Source organism: Notamacropus eugenii, chromosome 3 (genome assembly GCF_028372415.1).
Source record: "Notamacropus eugenii isolate mMacEug1 chromosome 3, mMacEug1.pri_v2, whole genome shotgun sequence".
NCBI classification, from domain to species: domain Eukaryota; kingdom Metazoa; phylum Chordata; class Mammalia; order Diprotodontia; family Macropodidae; genus Notamacropus; species Notamacropus eugenii.
The window spans coordinates 207,264,824-207,287,985 of record NC_092874.1 but is presented as its reverse complement, the minus strand read 5'-3'; the positions used below and the strand labels follow the sequence as shown (position 1 = coordinate 207,287,985).

The window sequence follows — 23,162 nt, the reverse complement described above, 5'->3', positions numbered from 1 at the left end:
TTTCTAGTTCTTTGCTACCACAAACAAAAAAAAAATGCTACTCTGAATATTTTGGTATATAACTTTTTTTTCCATATTTAACCTCTGGTGGGACCCTCTCCTTGATTTTCCTCTTATCTAATGGTTCCTTCTTGTTTCCTTTGCTGGGTCAATCAATCAGTAATTTAGTAAACATTTATCAAGTACCTTCTATGTTCTAGGTACTCTGCTAGGTGCTGGGGACACAATGACAAAAGGCAAAGTCCCTTCCCTCACAGAGTTTGCATTGTATCTGAAATGATAACATGGACATGAGAGAGAGAGAGAGACAGAGAGAGAGAGAGAGTGTATGCACATTAAATACTAGGTCAGTTTTGCAGGGAGAAAGACACTAGAAGCTGGGGAAATCAGTAAACACTTCATATAAATATCACTTAAATAGAGTTCTAGAGGGAAAAAGGAATTCTTAGTGGTGCAGGTGAGGTGAGAATATATTCCAGACATGGGAGATAGCCAGTGCAGAGGCAGACATGGAGTTAGGAGATGGAATGTCATATATGATTAAATTATGAGCTATTTGGAGGCAATGGCTAACTTTTACCTCTTTTTGTACCCCCAACTCTTAGCATAGTGCCTAACATAGCAGGTGCTTAATACATGTATACATACATACATATAAATAAGGACTGACATATATACACACAGATAGATTGATAGGTAGAGCAGCTAGGTGGCACAGTGGCTAGAGTGTTGGACCTGGAGTGAGGAAGTCTCATCTTCCTGCCTTCAGATCTGTTCTCAGACACTTACTAGCTGTGTGATCCTGGGCAAGTCACTTAACCCTGTTTGCCTCAGTTCTTCATCGGTAAAATGAGTTGGAGAAGGAAATGGCAAACCATTCCAGTATCTTTGCCAAGAAAATCTAAAATGGGATCATAAGGAGTTGGACATGACTAAAATGACTGCACAACATAATATGCATACATATATTTCATTATGTATAAGTGTATATATATATATATATACACACACCCACATATACATACACACATATATATGTGTGTGTGTGTAATAAATTACTAACTTTGAGGAAACACAGTGATGGGCGTTCAGGAGCTATAGGTTTAGGAGTGAAGACCCCTCACAAAATGCCTCGAACCTGAGCATGACTGGAACTAGTCTGTGAGTGCCATTTTGAGTTGAGGGGCTAGCCCCAGAGGGGGTTAGAAAAGTAGATTGAGGTCTGTTTGTAAAGGGCTTTAAAAGCTAAAAAGAAGAGCTTATAACTGATTTTAAAAGCAGAGTATTTTGAATTATTGATGTGTACAGAGGGGAAATGCCATCTCATCAGATACTGAAGTAAAGAAAAGAGTGGGGGCTGATGTGGAGAGAGATCCATTTTCTCAGTAACGGATGAGATGAGATCCTCAGTTGAGAGAATGTGGGATAGTCGAGGATTGAAGAGACTAGAAATAGCTTCTGTGGGGACTAGAATAGGGAACTGCTTAGGGAGGAGTGAAATAATTATCTTGTTGCAGCCAGGGCCTGGTTAAAGTTAATAAGATAATTTGTAGTGCAGCCCCATCAGCTCATTACCTGGCTTTCTCCACAAGCCATTTCGGAGAATGTAAATAGTAGCAAAGAAGGTGGATGGTGCCTAATCCAGGGCATGACATGAACAATGATTGGGCAAGAAAGAACTTGGGGATGGGATAATGTGTAGTTGAACACCTTAACTATAGAATTGAGATTGGGAAGGGATAGAAGTGAAGGCAGAGTAGAGATAATGGAATGAGAAAGTACTGAGGGGTGGTGAGATTGGAGGTGAGAATGAAGAATACATTTAGGAAAGGTAAAACATGGGGAGAAATAGAGTGATAGGCAGCTAGGTAGCACAGTGCGTAAAGTGCTGGGCCTGGAATCAGGAAGGCCAGATTTCAAGTAACTCTGCAACTTTTAATCCCTCTGTCCTATACTTTGGGGATAATAATAGCAGCTATCTCCCACGGTTGTTATGAGGGTCAAATAACAAACTATTTGTAAAGTACACAGTACCTGGCATATAGTAGGAACTCTGTAAATGCCAGCTATTATAATGACTTTTATTAATAGGCTACAGTCAGAGAAATTATCTTCAGTGCTTTCTTCACTAGATTGTTTTGAGAATCATATGTGACAATAAATAGGAAAGTGAATTGAAAATTGTGCAAAGCACTAAAACTGTATAAAATGTTATATTTATATAATGCTGTAAAATACAAATGTAGTAAGAAGAAGAAAAAGTCCTCCTGAGTAACACTGTTATTAATCCAGTCTAATTTACTATTGGTATTTTAAAGTAATAAAGCTACATTTCTTTATAAGCATCCTATATATAATTCAAGATTACAGGAATCCAAATTGCACTCCCCTCCTCCCCAATCTAAATTAATTAGGTGTTTGGGTTTTTTTTTAATGATTGTAATGGAAATTTGACTGATAAGTAGTAAGACTAGGGGCATGTCATTAGGGAAATTCAAAATTTTGTCCACTAAATTTGGAGTGAATTTGATTACTGTACATTTTTGGCTCAAGAAAGAGAGAGAGAAGGGGAAGAAGGGAAGATCAAATGGGAAATTATACAGATAAGCCCCCCTTGATTGGTGCAAGTGACTGAATCTCCTTACTAAAACCATGTCCCTGTGCTCCCTACCTACTCCCCTGTGTGTGCATTTTTTCTCTTCCAGGCTGCTATCCTGACATCTGGGAGGCGACGCTGAGGGTTCCACTGAGGCACTGTTGTCCAGAAGTAACTCTTCAATGGATCAGGTTAGAATCAAGTCTCCCCAAGTTGGATGGTAGTGTAGGAGTTTGATGAGTGAAAAAGGAAAAGAAGCCATTCAAAGGGGAAAAGACAGGCAGAGATTGCAAGACCCAAGGACTGGCTTGGGGACTGAAGGGTCCCTATGACCCTCCAAGGGGATATGTATTTCAGTGTCAAGGAAAATGACCTTGGAAAAATAACCTTGCAAATGGAAAGAGCATTTTGGGGGTTCTTAGAAAATAAGGTGAAATTTAGATACTGTTTTTATTTTACAAGCATATCAGCAAGCTCTTGGGTGATTTTTTTAAAAACTGGTAAATTTGTGTTCCATGTTTACAGAGCTGTTAACTAGGTAAGGTGGGATGGGAAAGTAATAATAAAGGAACTCCACTTATTGTGAAATAAAGCAGCTAAGGCGCACTGCAGTGGATAGAGAGCCAGATCTGGATTCAGGCAGACCTGAGTTCAAATTCAGTCTTGAACTTTACTAGCTGTGTGACCCTGGGCAAGTCACTTAATCCTTTTTTGCCTCAGTTTCCTCATCTACAGAATGAGCTGGAGAAAGAAATGGTAAACCACTCTAGTATCTTTGCCAAGACAAGCCTAAATGGGGTTACAAAGGGTAGAACACAACAGCAATAGAGAACTTAAGAGTGCTTCCAATTGAATACATATTGAAAAGATATATACATAAAAACAACTTAGTGGGGCAGCTAGGTGGCACTGTGGATAGAGCACTGACCTGGGAATCAGGAGGACCTGTGTTCAGATCTGGCTTCAAATACTTACTAACTGTGTGACCCTGGGCAAGTCACATAACCCTGATTGCCTCAAAAGAAAAGAAAAGAAAAGAAAGAAACAATTTAGTGTAATAGAAAAGTAGCACTAAAGACCAGAATTTTTATTTTACATTAGCCACTTATTTTGTGAACTAGGGCAGATCTTTTTTATCTCTTCAGACTCAAGAGACCTCATAAAATAAAAGCTTGGGGCAAGCTGAGTTCTAAGATTCCTTTTATCTGAGAAAATTCAGTGGCTGTGTAAAAATCCAAGATTAGCCACAACATCACCTCCTCCCAGCTCATCATCATTAATAAGAGGGCTATTACATCTACAAAAAATTCTCTATGTTCTGAAAGAGATTGGAGTGTTGTGTTGTGGCAAGTAGAGTATGCAGAAGAGAGTAACGTTTAAGAAGACTGGAAAGGCTCAAAAAAGTCAAGTAATAGAAAGCAAAGCATAAAGCAACCTAATTCTGGGAAACAATTCTGCAGTAATTCTACTTCTAGTATGGATATTAATATTACACAACCTCCCCTAGGCCCTCACTGGGCTACTGCTGGGAAATCTCTCTAATTTTTTACATCTTCCTAATTAACACACTATCCCATTCACTACTTCTGGTCCTTTCTCATCCCTCCTCAGATGTCCCAGAACTTCATCCCTCCTGTCTCACCTAAGAGCCCTTGTGTCACATTTTATTGGGACAAAAAATTGAAGCCATTTACTGGCAGCTTCCTCTTCTCCCCTCCTCTTCATCTCACATCACTCAGATGTCTTTTCCCCGGCTCACAAGAAGAGGTGACTCTTCTTGTCAAAGCCAGCTTCTTAACATGCACTGGTGATCCCATTCCATCTCTCCAGCAGGTTGTCCCCTCTTTCATCCCCACTCTCACTTGTCTTCGGTTGCTCCCTGTCCACTGGCTGCTTCCCTACCCCCTATAAAGATGCCTACATCTCCCCCATCCTCACAAAACCCTCATTTAATGTCTCTACCTCTGTTCATTTTTGTTTCATGACTCTTCTGCATTTTGTGACTCTCCTTGAGAAGGCTGGACACAGTATGAGTCTCGACTTCACCTCGTCTCATTTGCTTCTTAAGTCTGCACAGTTTGGTTTCCTAAACTGCTCTCTCTGAAGGTACTGATCTCAGTCACCAAACCCAGTGGCCAATTCTCAGTCTTCTTCCATCCTGATCTCTCTGCAGCCTTTGACAATGATCACCCTCTTCTCTCTAGGTTTTGGGGAAACTACTGTCTCCTGGTCCTCCTCCTATTGTCTGACTGCTCCTTCCCAGTCTCCTTTGCTGTATCTTCCTTCACATCAAGCCAGCTAACTGTGGGTGTCCTTGAGGACTGTCCTGGGCTCTTTTCTCTTCTGTCTTTGGACTGTTTTACTTGATGATCGCATCAGCTCCCATTGAATTCAATTATCACCTCTATGTTAATGATTCCTACATCTACTTATCCCACCCTAACCTCTTTGATGACTTCCAGTTTCACATCTCCATTTGTTTATTGGATATCTCAAACTGAATGTCCTGTAATAACAATAGTAGTTAACATTTCTATGATACTTGCTATGTGCTAGGCACTTTACAGTTATTATCTCATTTGATCCTCCCTACAACCTTGGGAGGTAGGTGCTGTTATGATACCATTTTACAGATGAGAAAACGGAGGCAAACAGAGGCTGACTTGCCTAGGGTCACACAACTAGTATCTGAGGTCAGATTTGAACTCAGGTCTTCCTGACTCCAGGCCCAGCACTCTATCCCCTTAGACTCAAAGTGTCCAAAACTAAACTCATTACCTTTCCCCCCTAAAAGTCTCCACTTCCATCCTTTCTTATTACTGTCATCCCTCTGGTCCCCCAGGCTCCCAGCCTAGGTATCATCTTTAGTTCCTTACTGTCTCTCCACCTCCTACATCCAATCTGTTTTCAAGGTCTGCCCATTTCACCCTTGTACCATCTCTCCTCTGACAGTACCATCAGCCTAGTACAGGCCTTCATGTCCATATACCTGGACTTTCACTATGGCTTGCTGGTTGATTTTCCTTCCATGAGTCTCTTCCACTCCAGCACATCCTCCACTCAGTTGCCAAAGTTACTTTCCTAACACGTAGCTCCTATCATGTTACCTGCCCCTTCTTCCTCCTCCTCCCCCCAGTAAACACTAGTAACTTGCTATTATTTCTAGGATCAAATGCAAAATCTTAAATTTGGTGTTCAAAGCCTTTCATAACCTAGCCCCCTCCCCTGTTTCAGCTTTCTTATACCTTAAACCTCCCTCCCCATATTCTTCAATCCAGGGACAATGATTTTGCTAGACTATGCATATTTAATATAAGAATTCTGTTTTTCTTTTGCATGGGGAAAGGTGGGAGGGATAAAAATAGATTTTTATTGATTAAAAAATAAAGTTTAATTAAAAAAAATCTAACAGTAGAAACAAATGTCCTTTAAGTATCTCCTTGTCTTCAAGGGACATGGTAGTAAAGAATTAAAATGTAAAGAATAAGGGCATGAAAGTTGCAGAGATAGCACCAGATGAAGCAGTGATAGCTAAGGTCAAAGGAAAACACTAGCAAGCTTCTTCCACTCTGAGGAGGACTGGACAGGAACAGGAGCAGAAGCCTTCAGGTCTCCTAAGTGGGGATGACGCTAGGGGAAGCCCAAAGTTAGCCAGGTAAAAGGGGCCTGAAGCCATTGGGATATCAGCCCTGGCCTAGTGGAGCTGTAGCATGAGAGGGGGCCAACCTAACCCTCATTACTGAGAGAGAAGACAGCACCTAGCAGTGCCTACATCCCTCAAGCCTATCCAACAGGGCTGTACCTACTTCACCTCTCAGAGCGACATCAGGGGACAAGGCCAGCTCCTACTGGACAACTGCCAAGGGGTAGAGGAGAAGTAAACTAGTACTTTCTCTGATATCCAGTAGAGTCTCTCAGGGGATGGAGCCATTTGATGACTGTGAAAGGAGAAAAGGTCAGAGAGTGGGTCAGAGTTATCACTCAAAAGCTAGGGGATGGTGTCAGAGGTGTGGATCAGAGAAGTAGCAGCAGAGACAACACAGAGCCAGCCTATGCAGACAGAGATAGGCAAGATTGTTGAAATGAGCCCCCCCAAAGAGATACAGAAACATAGAAATGAAAAATACACTTGAGCAACTGGAAGGGGCTGAATAATGTGTTCTTGAGCAAACAAGGCATAAAGGGAATCATAGCAGATACCACAAATGCTTTTGATTACATGAAAGTATAAAGTTTTTGAACAAACACAGTCAATGCATTTAGTATAAGGAGGGAAATCAGCCATCATTATAATTATTAATTGTATGACAATATATTATTTTAATTTCATTTCATCATATTCTCTTTCATCCTCTTTTTATGCCCCTACCTCTCCTTTTTTTAATTTTTTTTAATTTTTTAATTTATTTATTTATTTATTTAATTTAACTTTTAATATTCATTTTAACAAAATTTTGGGTTCCAAATTTTCTCCCTTTTTGTCCCCTACCTCTACCCCAAAACACTGAACATTCTAATTGCCCCTATCACCAATCTACTCTCTCTTCTATCATCCTTCCCTTCCCTTGTCTCCATCTTCTCTTTTGTCCTGTAGGGCCAGATAACTTTCTATACCCCTTTACCTGTATTTCTTATTTCCCAGTGGCAAGAACAGTACTCGACAGTTGTTCCTAAAACTTTAAGTTCCAACTTCTTTTCCTCCCTCCCTCCCCACCCCTTCCCTTTGGAAGGCAAGCAATTCAATCTAGGCCAAATCTGTGTGGTTTTGCAAATGACTTCCATAATGGTCGTGTTGTATAAGACTAACTACATTTCCCTCCATCCTATCCTGCCCCCCATTACTTCTATTCTCTTTTGATCCTATCCCTCCCCATGAGTGTCGACCTCGAATTGCTCCCTCCTCCCCATGCCCTCCCTTCCATCATCCCCCCCACCCTGCTTATCCCCTTATCCCCCACTTTCCTGTATTGTAAGATAGGTTTTCATACCAAAATCAGTGTGCATTTTATTCCTTCCTTTAGTGGAATGTGATGAGAGTAAACTTCATGTTTTTCTCTCACCTCCCCTCTTTATCCCTCCACTAATAAGTCTTTGGTTTGCCTCTTTTATGAGAGATAATTTGCCCCATTCCATTTCTCCCTTTCTCCTCCCAATATATTTCTCTCTCACTGCTTGATTTCCTTTTTTTAAAGATATGATCCCGTCCTCTTCAATTCACTCTGTGTACTCTGTCTCTATGTGTGTGTGTGCGTGTGCATGTGCATGTGTGTGTGTGTAATCCCACCCAGTACCCAGATACTGAATAGTTTCAAGAGTTACAAATATTGTCTTTCCATGTAGGAATGTAAACAGTTCAACTTTTATAAGTCCCTTATGACTTCTCTTTGCTGTTTACTTTTTCATGCTTCTCTTCATTCTTGTGTTTGAAAGTCAAATTTTCTTTTCAGCTCTGGTCTTTTCATCAAGAATGCTTGAAAGTCCTCTATTTCATTGAAAGACCAATTTTTCCCCTGAAGTATTATACTCAGTTTTGCTGGGTAGGTGATTCTTGGTTTTAGTCCTAGTTCCTTTCACTTCTGGAATATCCTATTCCACGCCCTTCGATCCCTTAATGTAGAAGCTGCTAGGTCTTGTGTTATCCTGATTGTATTTCCACAATACTTGAATTGTTTCTTTCTAGCTGCTTGCAATATTTTCTCCTTGACCTGGGAACTCTGGAATTTGGCCACAGTGTTCCTAGGAGTTTCTCTTTTTGGATCTCTTTCAGGCGGTGTTCTGTGGATTCCTTGAAGATTTATTTTGCCCTCTGGTTCTAGAATCTCAGGGCAGTTTTCCTTGATAATTTCATGAAAGATGAAGTCTAGGCTCTTTTTTTGTTCATGGCTTTCAAGTAGTCCCATAATTTTTAAATTGTCTCTCCTGGCTCTATTTTCCAGGTCAGTTGTTTTTCCAATGAGATATTTCACATTATCTTCCATTTTTTCATTCTTTTGGTTTTGTTTTGTGATTTCTTGGTTTCTCATAAAGTCATTAGCCTCCATCTGTTCCATTCTAATTTTGAAAGAACTATTTTCTTCAGTGAGCTTTTGAACCTCCTTTTCCATTTGGCTAATTCTGCTTTTGAAAGCATTCTTTTCCTCATTGGCTTTTTGAACCTCTTTTGCCAATTGAGTTAGCCTATTTTTCAAGGTGTTATTTTCTTCAGCATTTTTTTGGGTCTCCTTTAGCAGGGTGTTTACTTGTTTTTCATGCTTTGCTTTCATGTCTCTCATTTCTCTTCCCAGTTTTTCCTCCACCTCTCCAACTTGATTTTCAAAATCCTTTTTGAGCTCTTCCATGGCCTGAGCCCATTGAGTGGGCTGGGATACAGAAGCCTTGACTTCTGTGTCTCTCCCTGATGGTAAGCATTGTTCTTCCTCATCAGAAAGGAAGGGAGGAAATGCCTGTTCACCAAGAAAGTAACCTTCTATAGTCTTATTTTTTTTTCCCTTTTCTGGGCATTTTCCCAGCCAGTGACTAGACTTCTGAATATTCTCTTCACACCGACTTGGCCTCCAGATCCTCCCAGCCAGTGCTTGAGGTCTGAGATTCAAATGCTGCTTCCCAGCCTCAGGGCTTTGGGTGGGGGCAGGGCTGCTATTCAGTGTGAGATCAAGTTCAGGTGCTCAGGTGGGGGCAGGGCTGCCTCACAGGCTCAGTTCCCTCAGGGGGTTTATGCAGAGAACTTCAATAATGGATCCAGGCTCCTGCCTGCTTGGGGAGCCCTGGTCTGCTCCCGCCTCCACTGCTGCCTTCCGAGGGGGCCTGAGTTATGGGGGCACCCCACTCCCCTCTCAACCCACCAAAGAAACCCTCTCACCGACCCTTGTCACCTGGGGGTGGAGGGACCCACGTAGCCACTGGAGATTCCGTCCCTGAAGCCTGCTCGGATCTGCTCCTCTCAGTGCTGCGCGGCCAAGGCAGGGCTGGGCTCGGCTCCCAGTCAGGGGCCCGACGGACCCTTTGCGAGAGGTTTTCGGGGCTCTCTGGAACAGAAATCTCATCTGCTCCATTGTTCTGTGGCTTCTGCTGCTCCAAAATTTGTTGGGAGTTCTTTTTTACAGATATTTTATGGGCTGTGGATTTGGAGCTAGTGTATGTGTGTCCTTCTACTCCGCCATCTTGGCTCTGCCCCCCCCCCCCCCCACCTCTTCTTTATAAAGAAGGAGGAAGCCATGAAAGAGAAGGAATGTGGTCATACCGTTTTTGCACATAGTAGGCATTATATAAAAATGCTTATTTCTTTCCTTTTTTGTATGTTGCCTGTCTTGCCTATGTATTCCTCATCACTTAGCACAGTACCTGGAACATAGTAAACACTTAATAAATACTGAATAGTTGATTGATTGATACTAGTAAATGGGGAACCCCAGGGTTTCTTAGTAGAAAAGTCATATTATTAGAGTACTGTTACTCAGTTGTATGAAAGGATGAATTGGAGAGGTAATCAGTGTGGAGGCAGGAAGATCAGCTCGGGGGGATTACAATAGTCTAGGTCACTTGGCAGCAGGGGCTTGACCTGAAGGGATGGGTGATCAGTCAGAAGGTGAAAAGATAGGTCATATACTCCTTCCCCCCCCCCCCACCCCCGCCGCTACCCAAGTTAGACTTACTTACAACTCCTTCCTGTCCCTAAACTCTTCCCCCTCCCAACTTAATCTGGTTCAGGCTACATTAAAAGCTACACAGCCAAATTTCTGTCAAACTCACTTTTCTCCTACAATGACCTCACATCCTATCCTGTAGATAAACACATTAAACAGGCTTTATGCTCTCTGGCAGTGGCCTCCAACACATTTTTTATTATTTAGTGGAAACGAGTGAATAGGATCATGATTGTCTGACCCCTTAATTCCTTTGTGCCATCCTCTATATCATGTCTACATCTTCTCTTCTGTCTATATTGTCTCATTTCGTGATCTCATCAGCTCTCATGAGTTCAGTTATCATCTCTGCACAAACCATTCCCAGATCTATTTCTCTAGCTCTAGTTTCTCTCCTGAGCTCTTAGTCATGTGTCGTCAACTGGATTTTGGATATGGAAAACTAGATTTCACAAGCATCTTAACCTCAAAGTGTCTAAATCAGAACTCATCCTTTCCCCCCAAACCATCCCCTTGTCTCAACTCCTCTACTGCTATTGAAGGTCCTGTTGTCCTTCTCATTCACCATATCATCCTTTTACTTTTATAACAATTCTCACATATGTCCCTTTCTCTATACTCATACAATCAGTTCTCTCTCCCCTGATTACCTTCTTTCCTAGACTACTACAATGGCCTCCTTATTGCCCTACATGACTTGTCTTACCCCACTCTAGCCCACCTTCCATTCAGCAGCCAAAGTGATCTTCTGGAAGTATGAGTTTCATCATTTCCCTCCTCAAGAACTCCAGTGGTTCCCTATTGATTCTAGGATCAAATATTTTATCTTTATCCATTTCTTTAAATTTTTTTCATTTTTGTATGAGTTTTAGAATTTGCACAATTATTAGTATACTAGTACATGCATTTAATTCGTAAATTAATTAAATAAATTATATTACCTGTTACATTAAATAAAATTGATTAATTTATAAATAAATATGTATTAAGGGTGCATGTTCAACAATTTTTTACTGATGGGGGGCTGGTCAAAAAATTTGGAGACTACTAGTCTTTGCAACAAGAAATGAAGGCCTGAATTACGGTAATTGAAGAATGACTGTGAAAAAGGGAAAGTACATATATATATATATGAGAAATATTATAGATTTGACAGCTAATTGGATGTGCAGGCTGAGGGAGAAGGAAAGATCAAAGATGACTCTGAGATTAAACACTTCTGTGATCCTGGTTCCATCAACAGAACTAGATAAGTTAGAAGGAAGGGGAAGGTACGTTGCTGATATTTTTCCTTGGTAGGGTATAAGGAGGTGCTGGGAGTTAAAGACATGGGTCCACAAGATTACTTGGGCAGAGGTAGTGTAGTAGGCTTTGCTATGTACAGGTTGTACAAGCTAAGGCCTACAAAACCTTTCTGACACCCAAATCTGATACCCAAATTGTTGTATGTGTTGAACAAGCTCAACAGACCCAAACTATCCTGGCTAAGAACTTGCACAGATGGTCCCAAAACTCTTAGTGTACTTTTGTTTAAAACTGCTCTTGAGAGAGCATTTAAGACCTTTTGGCCAAGTGAACAAATGCTTTTGAAGGTTAATCATGAGGCGTTTTTTCCTCTGCAGTTAGGAAACATTAACTTAGTGCCTTAAAGATGTTCCAGTGCCAGACCAGTTGCTAATTCGTTTCTGTGTTGCTCCGAGGACGATCGACAGACGAGCTTGCTGCTGTACAACTTCCTACAATGTTCCAGTAATGACCTTTTCCAAACGGAGCTGAAGGAGCTGAGCAGCGAGCTGCCTCGTAGAGTAGTCTTCCAAGGTCCTCATTTGGAGGATGAGCATGAGCTGCAGACAGATGGCAATCGGGCCTATTTTGAGATCCCCAGAGCACGTGGTAGGCCTCTTGTCTTGTCTCCTTTCTTCCAGACTAGTCAGAGAACAGCAGTGAGTGCCTGATTGTATGTTTTACAAAACCACTGCCTCATATTTGCATGGCACTTTCATGTACATTTCCTCCTTTGATCCCACAAGAACTTTGATTGAAAAAGACAACAGGTATGTTCCTGTTTTGCAGATGATGAAAGAAACTGAGGGAGATGAACAGACTTACATAGGATCGTATATAAACTATTTGAGAGTAAAACTTGTTTTATTTTTTTACTTGTTTAAGCGAGTCTTTTATATGTATACATCTAGCACAGTGTGTGGCATACTTACCAAATACTTATGGAATAATTACATAGTTATAGCTGATGAGTGGGTCAGCTAGATGGCACAGTGGATAGAGTACCTGGCCTGGAGCCACGAAAACCTTAGCTCAAATCCAGCCTCAGACACTTATGAACTGGGTGACCCTGGGCAAGTCACTTAACCCTGTTTGCCTCAGTTTTCTCATCTGTATGATGAGCTGGAGAAGGAAATGGCCAACTACTCCAGTATCTTTACCAAGAAAACCGCCAATGCAGTCATAAAGAATTGAACATGACTGAAAACCAACTGAATAACTACAAAAGCTAGTGAGAGGTGGGTCTCTTAACTCCTTGTTCAGTGGTTCCCAAATATTCTCTACTTTAAAAGAGAAAAAAATTTAAAACCAAAAACAAAGGGGCAGCTAGGTGGCACAGTGGCTAGAGCAACCAGCCCAGGAGGACTGAAGTTCAAATCCTGCCTCAGACACTTCCTAACTGTGTGACCCTGGGCAAGTCATTTAACCACAATTGCCTCTCCCTCCCAAAAAAATCAGTATTCTCCTCTTATCCTGAGGGTTCACTTCCCAACTTTTGCCTTTGCTGCTTCCAAGCTTCCCATTCCCACCAGCCCCATGACCAGAGATAGGATGCCAAAAGAGATTAGACTCTTGGAGAGACTTCACCTTGAAGAAATGAAGCTTCCTGTCCATTACACATTTTTTTGTTTCAAACACCCTATTCACAGCTTTTGTCCTTAGATCTTAAAATAGTATGGAGCCTGGCTCATATTCACCCCCTCCTCAGAATGTTCTCAGGAATGGAGTATTTATCACTTTTGATAAATAATCATATATTTGAGGTTGCAAAGCATGGCACCCTAACAGCTGAGCACATGATGGGCCAAGGAGGAGATCAAATCATCAGCCCTATGGCTCGGGCCATCTGTGAGTGAGTCTAGATGCTCCGTAGCAATCCCAGGATGCCTCATCTGGTTTTAAGAGCTGCCTTGGTCCATGGGGTTTACGTCCGCATGGGATAGTAACTAAGACAGCAGACCAGGTATCAGACGATCATAAGAGGATTCTAGTTCTAGTAAAGACCATGTTACTTGCTAGCCATGAGACTGAACAAACTGGTTAAGTCACTTAAATTTTATATACTTCAGGGTCCTCATCTGTAAAAAGACAGAATAATAATTCTTCCACTACCTGTTTCATAGTATTATTGTGAGCAAAGTATAGTAGAATTATGATCTGTGCCCACTGGGTATCTTTGGGTTAGATGAATGGTCCTCCCTTCCCTCACCTGTCCCTATATGAACACAGGGGTCCCAAAATGGCTGAGCCCCTAATTTCATTGTAATTCAGAGTACAAGGCCACACTTCTCACTAGCGTATATTAGGAGGTCTCATACCCCAAAATATTAATGGTGCTTCACTGGCTAGGACATAACCAAATGACTCCCTTCTACCTGTTTCTCTAAAGAGGGATAATTGTTCTCAAGGCATCAGGGAGCAGGAAACTGTGGCTCTTCTGTTCAGAAAGGGCTTGGGAAGTGGGTTTCACTTACTGTTTAAAAATAGGCAAACAGCATTGTTCTTCTCACAAGATTTTCCTTCCTCATTAGCTGTGAGTTTCTTTTCCTCCTACTCTGTTGCACACTGAGCTAGGTATTCACAATTCTGATTTCTAAGGTCTAACTTGGCCCAGAGTATACTTGGAAAGCACTTGGTGGAGCTAATGCTGCCTGTCTTCACCAATCCTTTGCTCTGATCAGGTTGGGTATAGAGGAAACTGCTCTCACTTGAAGGATAGCCAAAAATGCTTGTGAAGCACCTGTCATGTGAAGGGGATATGCAAAGAAAGGGGTGATAGTGGTGGAATAGACTCTATGGGAAAGAAAATACACATACAACCAAAAGAAGCTATACTTAGCCTGCACAAGTACTCAGGATGAGAAGTCTATATCTCACCTAGCCCCAGACCTACGGGCTCCTCTTCTTCTTTCCTCATATGAAGATGTTGACCATCTTGCCTAAATTCAGAGAGAGGTTCACCTCACCAGTCAGTTTCTTCTTCTGAACCTTCCTCACATTCAAGTCATTTCACTAGATCTAGTACCTTTACTTTGGTCTCCTATATTGTTAATTATCTTTATACCAATTATCTCTATGTCTTCTCCTCAGCCCCAAAACCCAGTAACCTCCCCCTATCCTTTGTGCAGTGGTTTAGGGGACACTGTATAAATAAGAGCTGAAATAGGGAGCCTGGTCTATTATAAACAGGGAAAACTGTTTATGGGTGACAGGCAAACAAAAACTGTCTAATCTCTCTAGTTTGGCTCTTTCCTATTTGGCTGTTTGTGAAATCAGATTCTGAACACCAAGAGGAGATTATCCGGCAAATAGCAATCCAGCTTGCTCAGATTGGGGACAAGATGGAAAATAGCATCCAACCCAACTTGGTGAATGACCTGGTCCAGCAATTCAGGAATTTGAATCTGCCCGTGGAGGTAAGGGAATTAAAAACGTTTGTGCTCATCAGTGAAAACATTCTGTCTGTTCATCATGATTCTAAGAAATCAAGATTGCTTTATGAGGATTTACTTAGTCCCAGCCTAGTCTGTCCACATTCTGCTGTTGGATTCAGATGAAGTTCCAGCCTGTAATACTTGAGACTGAAAGATATGGGAAAGATGATCCTCATGGAGCTTGGGATCCCATGACCTCTCACTATCCTGGTTGCCTTTTTTGGGGGGGAAGGATGTACCCAGTTTGTCAATATCTTTCCCAATACATAATCTCCAAAGTAGTCTTGCCCAGTCAAAGCATGGCAAAACTGTTACTTCTCTGAGCAATGAAAATAAGAACAGTAACAAGGACAACAGAAATAGCTTACATTTCTATGGTGTCTACTACGTGCCTGGCACTGTGCTAAGCATTTTACAAATGTTATCTTATTTGACTTCTGAGCACAGTGGCACTCAATGTAGCCAAAATGCAAGCCATTAATATTTTTGTGTGCTATATCAAACTGTTGGCTTATGTTGAGCTATGAAAACACTGAAACCTTGAGATATTTTGTGAATGAACTGCTATCTAGGCATGCCCTCTTTCCTCTTTGTATCTTGAAGACTTATTGAGCCCAAGTATAAACTTTTACAATTATCTTTGTTACATTTCATCTTATTAGATTTGGACCAATATTCCAAGGTTTGGAGACCTTTTTGGATCCCAACTCTGTCATCTAATATTTAGTTACCCTATCCTAGCTCTGTTATCTGCAGCTTTGATAGGTATGCCATCTGTTCCCTTTCCTAAGTTGTTGCTGAAAAAATATTAAACAGCACATGACCAAGGAGAAATACCTGGAGTGCTCTATTAGAGACATTTCTGCATGCTGACCTAATGCCATTGATGACTACTCTTTAGGATGGGCTAGTCAACCAGCTCTGAAGCTGCCTAATTCTTTTGCCATCTAGTGCCCATCTTCCCATTTTTCTACAAGAATAACATGAGACTTTGGTGCCTTTTTGTCATAGTCTGATGTAGCAATCTAGTAATCCAACCAAAAGAGAAACTGAGATTATTCCAGCATCACCTTTTCCTGACTAAGCCATGCCGCCTCTTTGTGATCATGTCTCCCTTGTTTAGTTTTTTTACTAACCATTCCCACAATAATAATAGGTTCTAGAATTTTGCCAGAAATTGAAGTAAAGCTCACTGGTCTATATAGTTCACAAAATTCACCTTTTCCCTTTTTGGAAAATCCAAACATTTGCCTTTTTTAAAATCTTGCTGCGCCTCTCCTACTCTCTGTGGTCTTTCAGAGATCACTGGTAGCATCTCAGTTAACCACATCTTCCACTTCTTCAGCATAGCAGAGATGCAGGTTTTCTAAGCAGCTAAGTAATCTTTTGTTCTTCTTGGTTACTTTTATTATAGTGCTGTACATATGTAATCTCAGTTGTGATTTTCAAAACAACTCTAGGAGGTAGGTGCTATTATCATCTCCATTTCACAGATGAGGAAACTGAAGCTGAGAATGGGTAAGTGACTTGCCCAGGGTCATGTAGCTAGTAAGTATCTGAGGCTGGATTTGAACTCGGGTCTTCTTGACTCCAAACCTGACTGGGCCACATCATGCAAATGAAAACCGAACAGCTCTGCCTTCTCTCCGTTGTCAGTTACTCTCATTCCTTATCCCAGATGTACCATCCATTCATTGATTTCTTCAGCTCTAAGTCAGTCTCTCAGGATGGCAAGCTGCTCAGCTTGGATGTAAATTAATATTCTTAGAACCACCTCAGAAAGGAGCTCCTCTTAACTTCGAGTGGGGCAGGGGTAATGGGGAGTGGAGACAAAAACCTTTTGCAGAACAAAACCTGTCGCACTTTCAACAGGTGGCTATACTTTAAAGAAAACTGTTTACTCTTTTCATCTAAGTAAAATGGGTTAAAACAAACCATATAACAATAATAAGAATAATAATAGTAGCTTGATCCATCTTTTTGCTTCATTTCTAGAGGAAGGAATTTACATATCTCTAGTACCTTGAATTGTGAGGTGAGTCACCATAGTCAGAATAAGGCACTGGGAGATAAAATTCTGGCAAGATGACGGAGTAGATCCAAAAATATCAAGCTCTCCAAATTTCTTCCACAAACAAGATAAATCTCACTTCCAAGTGAACTAAGAGGGGCAGAAATAAATAAAAATTTGGGTAAAGCAGTTGTTCTCCTAAGACAACTTAAAGAGGACCTCAGGAAAGACCAGATCTCCATTGTCAGAGGTTTGGCCCGACTAAAGTGCAGACACCACCAGGTAGACTCCTCCAGTTAACAAATAACAAGCCTGGGAGACAGCCTCATTCTCAGGATCTTTCATCTCAGACAGTGGGGGAGTGGGGGGAGAGGGGGTCAGACAGCTGAATTGGGAAAGATTAAAGGACCCTCTGCTGTTGCTGGGTACCAGGCCCAGCTGTGCTGACCAGACATGGTCTGGGCTGCAACTGTGGGCCAGGAGGAATAAGCATGTGGCCAATAAAGGGGTAGGGCTCTGCTGGCTGTGAACAATTACAGTAGAAAGGAGTTCCTGGTTTCAGCTCCAGGGCAGAGGGTTCAGCTGAAGTTTGTAGCTATAGGAGGGACCACAGGGAGTAGGCGCATTTGTAGTGACAGGTGGCTGGGGTTCCTGGTTGGAAGCCCCAGCTGTGGCTCAGGGGTGGAAAGGAGTCAGGAGGTCAGGCCCCCAGACAGTGCTTCAAAAACAACAGGAGGGAAAGCTTAAAGCTTCCCCCCTCACACTGGGACTAAATCCTGACTGTAATAATAACAGTAAGCTGCAATAACTAAGTAAGTAAAGGAGAAAGGACCCAATGATAGATAGCTACAATGAGGACAGAGGAGATCTGGGTTCATACTCAGAAGACAGTGAAGTTAAAAAAGCCATTCCTACTTCAAAGAAAAATGTCAAATGGTCACAAGCCCAAAAAGAATTCTTGGAAGAGCTTTACAAGAAATTTAAAAATCAAATAAGAGAGGTTAAGGAAAAACTGGGGAGAAAAAAAGAGCAATCCAAGGAAATCAGGAAAATTACAAAAAGAGTCCATCGTTTGGAAAAAGAGATTCCAAAACTTAAGGAAGAAAATAACACCTTAAAAACTAGAATTGGGCAAGAGGAAACTAATGATGTTATGAGATACCAAGAAATAACAAAACAAAATCACAAGAATGAAAAAATAGAAGAGAATGTGAAACATCTCATTAGAAAAAATAACTGATCCAGAGAACAGACTGAGGAGAGACCACATAAGAATTGTTGGAGTACCTGACCATTATGATAAAAATAAAAGTCTAAATACTATATTAATAAAAAATCATTAGGGAAAATTACCCCGAAGTTCTAGGATAAGAGGGTAAAATAGAAATAGAAAAAATTACCATCTGAAAGAGATCCCAAGATAAAAATTCATGGAAACATCATAGCCCAGTTTTGAAGCTCCCAGGTTAAGGAGAAAATACTACAAGCAACAAGAAAAAGAAAACAATTTAAATACTGTGGAGCTCCAGTCAGAATAACACAAGACCTAGCAACTTCTACATTAAAAGACCAAAGGGCTTGGAACATTATATTTAAAAAATTGTACGAACTGGAGTTGCAACCAAGAATAACTTACCCAGCAAAGCTGAATGACAAAATTTAAAACTAAAAAAAAGGACATTTCATGAATTGAAAGACTTTCAGGTATTTGTATCAAAAAGGCTTAATTGAAAATTTGACATATAACATCTAGGAGAAAAATAAGGTAAATATAAAAGACCAATTATAAGGGACCCAGTAAGATCAGACTGTTTACTTCTTATATGGGAAAATGTTATCTGTACTCTTAAAAATGTTATCATTACTTGAGTAATTTGAAAGACCACACATAGACAGAAGGCTTGGGGTTGAGCTAAGTATGATGAAGTGATTCTAAATAACAAAATTGGGTAGGAAAAGGTAAAAAGTAGCAATTATCTCATGCAAATGGGACATGAAAAGAACTGATACAGAGGAAGCAGGTGGGAATGGAGGGCTGGTAGTGCTGGAAGCTTACTCTCATTAGATCTGCGTTAAAGAGGGAACATATGCATCTAAAAGAGTAAAAAAGTCTTCTAAATTTATAAAGAAATAGGAGGGCAAAGGGACAGGATAAAGGAAGGACTTTTAGAGTGGTATAGATCCAAGAAATAGAAGAGTAGGGAGAAAGATAAAGAAGGAATTCTTAGAGGGGTGATTAAGGAATAGGAGGGTAAGGGGAGAGGATGAGGGAGAGATTCTTTAAAAAGATACAGATTAGGGAGATAGTGGTTAGAAGTAAATCAGATAGATGAGGAGCAGTAGGGTAAAAAGAGAGATTGAGAAGGATAACAGGAAAAATGGGATGGAGGGAAATATAAAACTAGCAACTTAAATACAGAAAAGCAGAAATAATAATGTAAATGGGATGCACTCACCCATAAAATGAAAACAGCAGAATGGATTAAAAATCAGAGTCTGACAATGTGTTAAGAAGAAACACATTTTAAAATAAAAAATAGAGTTAAAATAAAGGGCTGGAGTAGAATTTATTACACTTCAGCCAGTGCAAAAAAAGCAGGGACAGCAATCATGATCTCAAAGAAAGTTAAACCTAAAATTGATTTAATTAAAAAAATAAACAGGGAAACTACATTATCATAAAAGGTACCAGAGGCAATGAAACAATATCAATACGAAATCTATATGTACCAACTACTGTAGCATCTAAAGTTTTAAAAGAAGAGTTAAATGAGTTTCTCCCACTCATTTTAATTCTTCTGTGCAACACAACTAAGGTGAAAATGTAGTTAATAGGAATGTGTGTGTAGAACCTATATAAGATTGTACACCATTGCAGGGAGGGAGGGGGGAAAAAATCTAAGATATATGGAAGTGATTGTACAACACTGAAAACAAGTAAAATAATTTAATTTAAAAAAAAGAAGAGTTAAATGAATTACAAGTGGTAATAGATAGTAGTACTATGACAGCAGGAGACTTTAATCTTCCCCTCTCAGAACTAGATAAATTTAACCAAAAAAATAAGAAAAGAATTTCAGATAAGTTAGATATGAGAGATTTCTGGGGAGAACTGAATGGGAGTAGAAAAGAATACATTTTTTTCTCAGCAGTATATGGTACCTTTACAAAAACTGACCACATTTTGGGCATTAAAAATTTTATAGTTAAATACAGAAAAGCAGAAATAATAAACACATCCTTTTTAGATTACAGTTTAATAAAAAATTATATTCAAATAAACACATCCTTTTTAGATTACAGTTTAATAAAAAATTATATTCAATAAGGAACCATGGAAACACAGACTAAAAACTAACTGGAAACTAAACAATCCAATCTTAAAGAATGAATGGATTAAGGAACAATCATAGAAATAATCAATAATTTCATTCACAAGAATGACAATAATGATACAACGTATTAAAACTTATGCAGCAAAAGTAGTAATTTGAGGAAAATTTATATCTAAATGTTTATATGAACAAAATAAAGAGCAGACCAATAAATTGGGTGTGCACTTTTAAAAAAAACCTAAAAAAAAGAACAAATTTAAAATTCTCAAACACCAATGGGAAGATAATAAAGTGAGATAATATGATGTAAGAAAACCACTGAATTAACAAATAAATTCAGGAGTTTGTTTTATGCAAAAAAACCCAAAATAAACATTGGTTAATATTAAAAGAGAGAAAGAAGAAAATCTTCCTTTCTTTTCTTTTTTTTTTTGTTTTTTCTTCCACAATATTACTAATATGGAACTATGTTTTATATGATTGAATATATATAACCTATATCGTATTGCTTATCACCTCAGGGAGAGAGGTAGAAAATTTAGAACTCAGAAAAAAATTTTTAATGTTAAAAAATTGTTTTTACATAGAGAATTAGGGGAGGAAATAAAATATTAAAGAAAAAAAAGAAACATCAAGTAGACCAGAATTGCTAAATCTCTGATTATGTGGAAGGGAGTCAAGGGAAGAAGACTGAAAAAGTAGGAAGAGAACAGGTTGGGAAGAACTTTGAAAGTCAAACAAAATTTTATTTTTGATCCTAGAGGCAATAGGGGGCCACTGAAGTTTATTGAGTAAGGGATATGTGTGTGTGTATGTATGTGTGTGTGTGTGTCTATGTGTCGATGTGTATGTGAAAAAGAGAGAGAGAGAGACATGGTCAGACCTGCACTTTATAGAAAGGTCACGTTGGTACCTGAGTGGAGGATGGAATGAGGTGGAAAAAGCTTGAGGGTAGGAGGGACCATTCAGCAGGATTTCAAAGTCTGCTGCTTGCTCTCCCTACCTCAGGTGTCTCCCTACTTCAATCTGTCCTCCGCTCAGCTAAAAAATCTTAAGAAAGCACAGATCCAACTATGTCACCTCCCTATTCAATAAACTCCAGTGGCTCCTCTCATCTCTAGGATCAAATATGAAATCAAATATAAAATAAGCATTCAAAGCTCTTCCCAACCTCTTTCCTTTCTAGGCTTCTTATGCCTTCCTCCCTTCACCTACTCTGTAATCTGATGCCCCGCTACTAGATTCCTTGTTTTTTCCTTGAACAAGATACTCCCTCATCAAACTCCTGGCTTCCCTAGCTTTCTTCAATCCCCAGCAAAAATCCCACCATCTAGAAGAAGCCTTTTCTGATCTCGCTTAATAACAGGGTCATCTCTCTGTTGGTTGTCTCCAATTTATCCTGTATATATCCTATTTGTAGTTATTTGTTTCTCCAATTAGGCTATGAGCTCCTTGAGAGTAGGGATTGTCTTCTGTCTTTCTTTGTATCCCTAGCACTTAGCACAGTACTTGACACACAGTAGGTGCTTAATAAATGATTATAATCTGACTGTTTTAACTCCTGTACCAGGACTAGGGAGTTGGGGTAAGTGATGGGAGTAGAGAAGCAGAAAAAGAATGAAAATGCAACCAGTGCTAGAAAGGGTGAACTTGGAAAATTGTGTCATCAGAAGGAACCCAGGTTTCTGAGTGCAAGAAAATGGAAGGATTGAGAAAGGAAAAGAATGCATGGGTGGGGGATGGGAGTGAGAGCTTCAGAGGTCATCATTATTGAAGAGGGTAAGAAAATTGGAATAAGGGAGCAATCAGTGAGAGAATGAGAATGGAGTTTGGGACAGGCTGAGGTTCAGAATCACTAGGATAAGACATGATAGAATGACAAAGTTCTATGTTAATTATTAAGGAATGAGTTCAGATCATGCGAGTTTGGCCTGAATATGTAAGTTAGTTTTGCTTAATTTTTCCCTCTTTTTTTTCTTCTTTTTTTAAATAGAAGTTTTTAATCTTTTTTGACATAGATCCCTTTGGCAATCTGGTGAAGCCCTTCTCAAAATAATAAATTAAAACACATAAAGGAAACCACTTATGTTGAAATGCAGTTATCAAAATATTTTTTTTTATTTTTTATTTTTTTATTAAATTTATTTATTTAACTTTCAACATTCATTTTCACAAAATTTTGGGTTACAAATTTTCTCCCCTTTTATCCCCTCCCCCCCCAAACACCAAGCATTCTAATTGCCCCTATGACCAATCTGCTCTCTCTTCTATCATCCCTCTCTGCCCTTGTCTCCATCTTCTCTTTTGTCCTGTAGGGGCAGATAGCTTTCTATACCCCTTTACCTGTTTTTCTTATTTCCTAGTGGCAAGAACATTACTCGACAGTTGATCCTAACACTTTGAGTTCCACCTTCTTTACCTCCCTCCCTCTCCACCCCTTCCCTTTGGAAGGCAAGCAATTCAATATAGGCCAAATCTGTGTAGTTTTGCAAATGACTTCCATAATAGTTGTGCTGTATAGGACTAACTATATTTCCCTCCAACCTATCCTGTCCCCCATTACTTCTATTCTCTTTTGATCCTATCCCTCCCCATGAGTGTCGACCTCGAATTGCACTCTCCTCCTCATGCCCTCCCTTCTATCATCCCCCCCACCCTGCTTGTCCCCTTATCCCCCACTTTCCTGTATTGTGAGATAGGTTTTCCTACCAAAATGAGTGTGCACTTTATTCTTTTCTTTAGTGGAATGTGATGAGAGTAGACTTCATGTTTTTCTCTCACCTCCCCTCTTTATCCCTCCACTAATGAGTCTTTTGATTGCCTCTTTTATGAGAGATAATTTGCCCCATTCAATTTCTC

The 23,162-nt window shown here is 40.0% G+C and overlaps 2 protein-coding genes across 2 annotated transcripts in view; one reads left to right on the top strand and one right to left on the bottom strand.

Moving 5' to 3' along the window:
• The window catches only part of BCL2L13 (BCL2 like 13), a 120,831-nt gene that overhangs the window by 3,407 nt on the left and 94,262 nt on the right, over nt 1–23,162 (bottom strand). The gene's annotated exons all lie outside the window — the stretch shown is intronic.
• Nucleotides 1–23,162, top strand: part of BID (BH3 interacting domain death agonist) — a 43,623-nt gene that overhangs the window by 10,959 nt on the left and 9,502 nt on the right. Inside the window, exons 2-4 of the mRNA XM_072654150.1 lie at nt 2,706–2,787; nt 11,940–12,132; nt 14,800–14,939. Of these exons, the coding sequence (XP_072510251.1) occupies nt 2,779–2,787; nt 11,940–12,132; nt 14,800–14,939 (342 nt within the window). The 5' untranslated portion in view covers nt 2,706–2,778. The remainder of the gene's footprint in view (nt 1–2,705; nt 2,788–11,939; nt 12,133–14,799; nt 14,940–23,162) is intronic.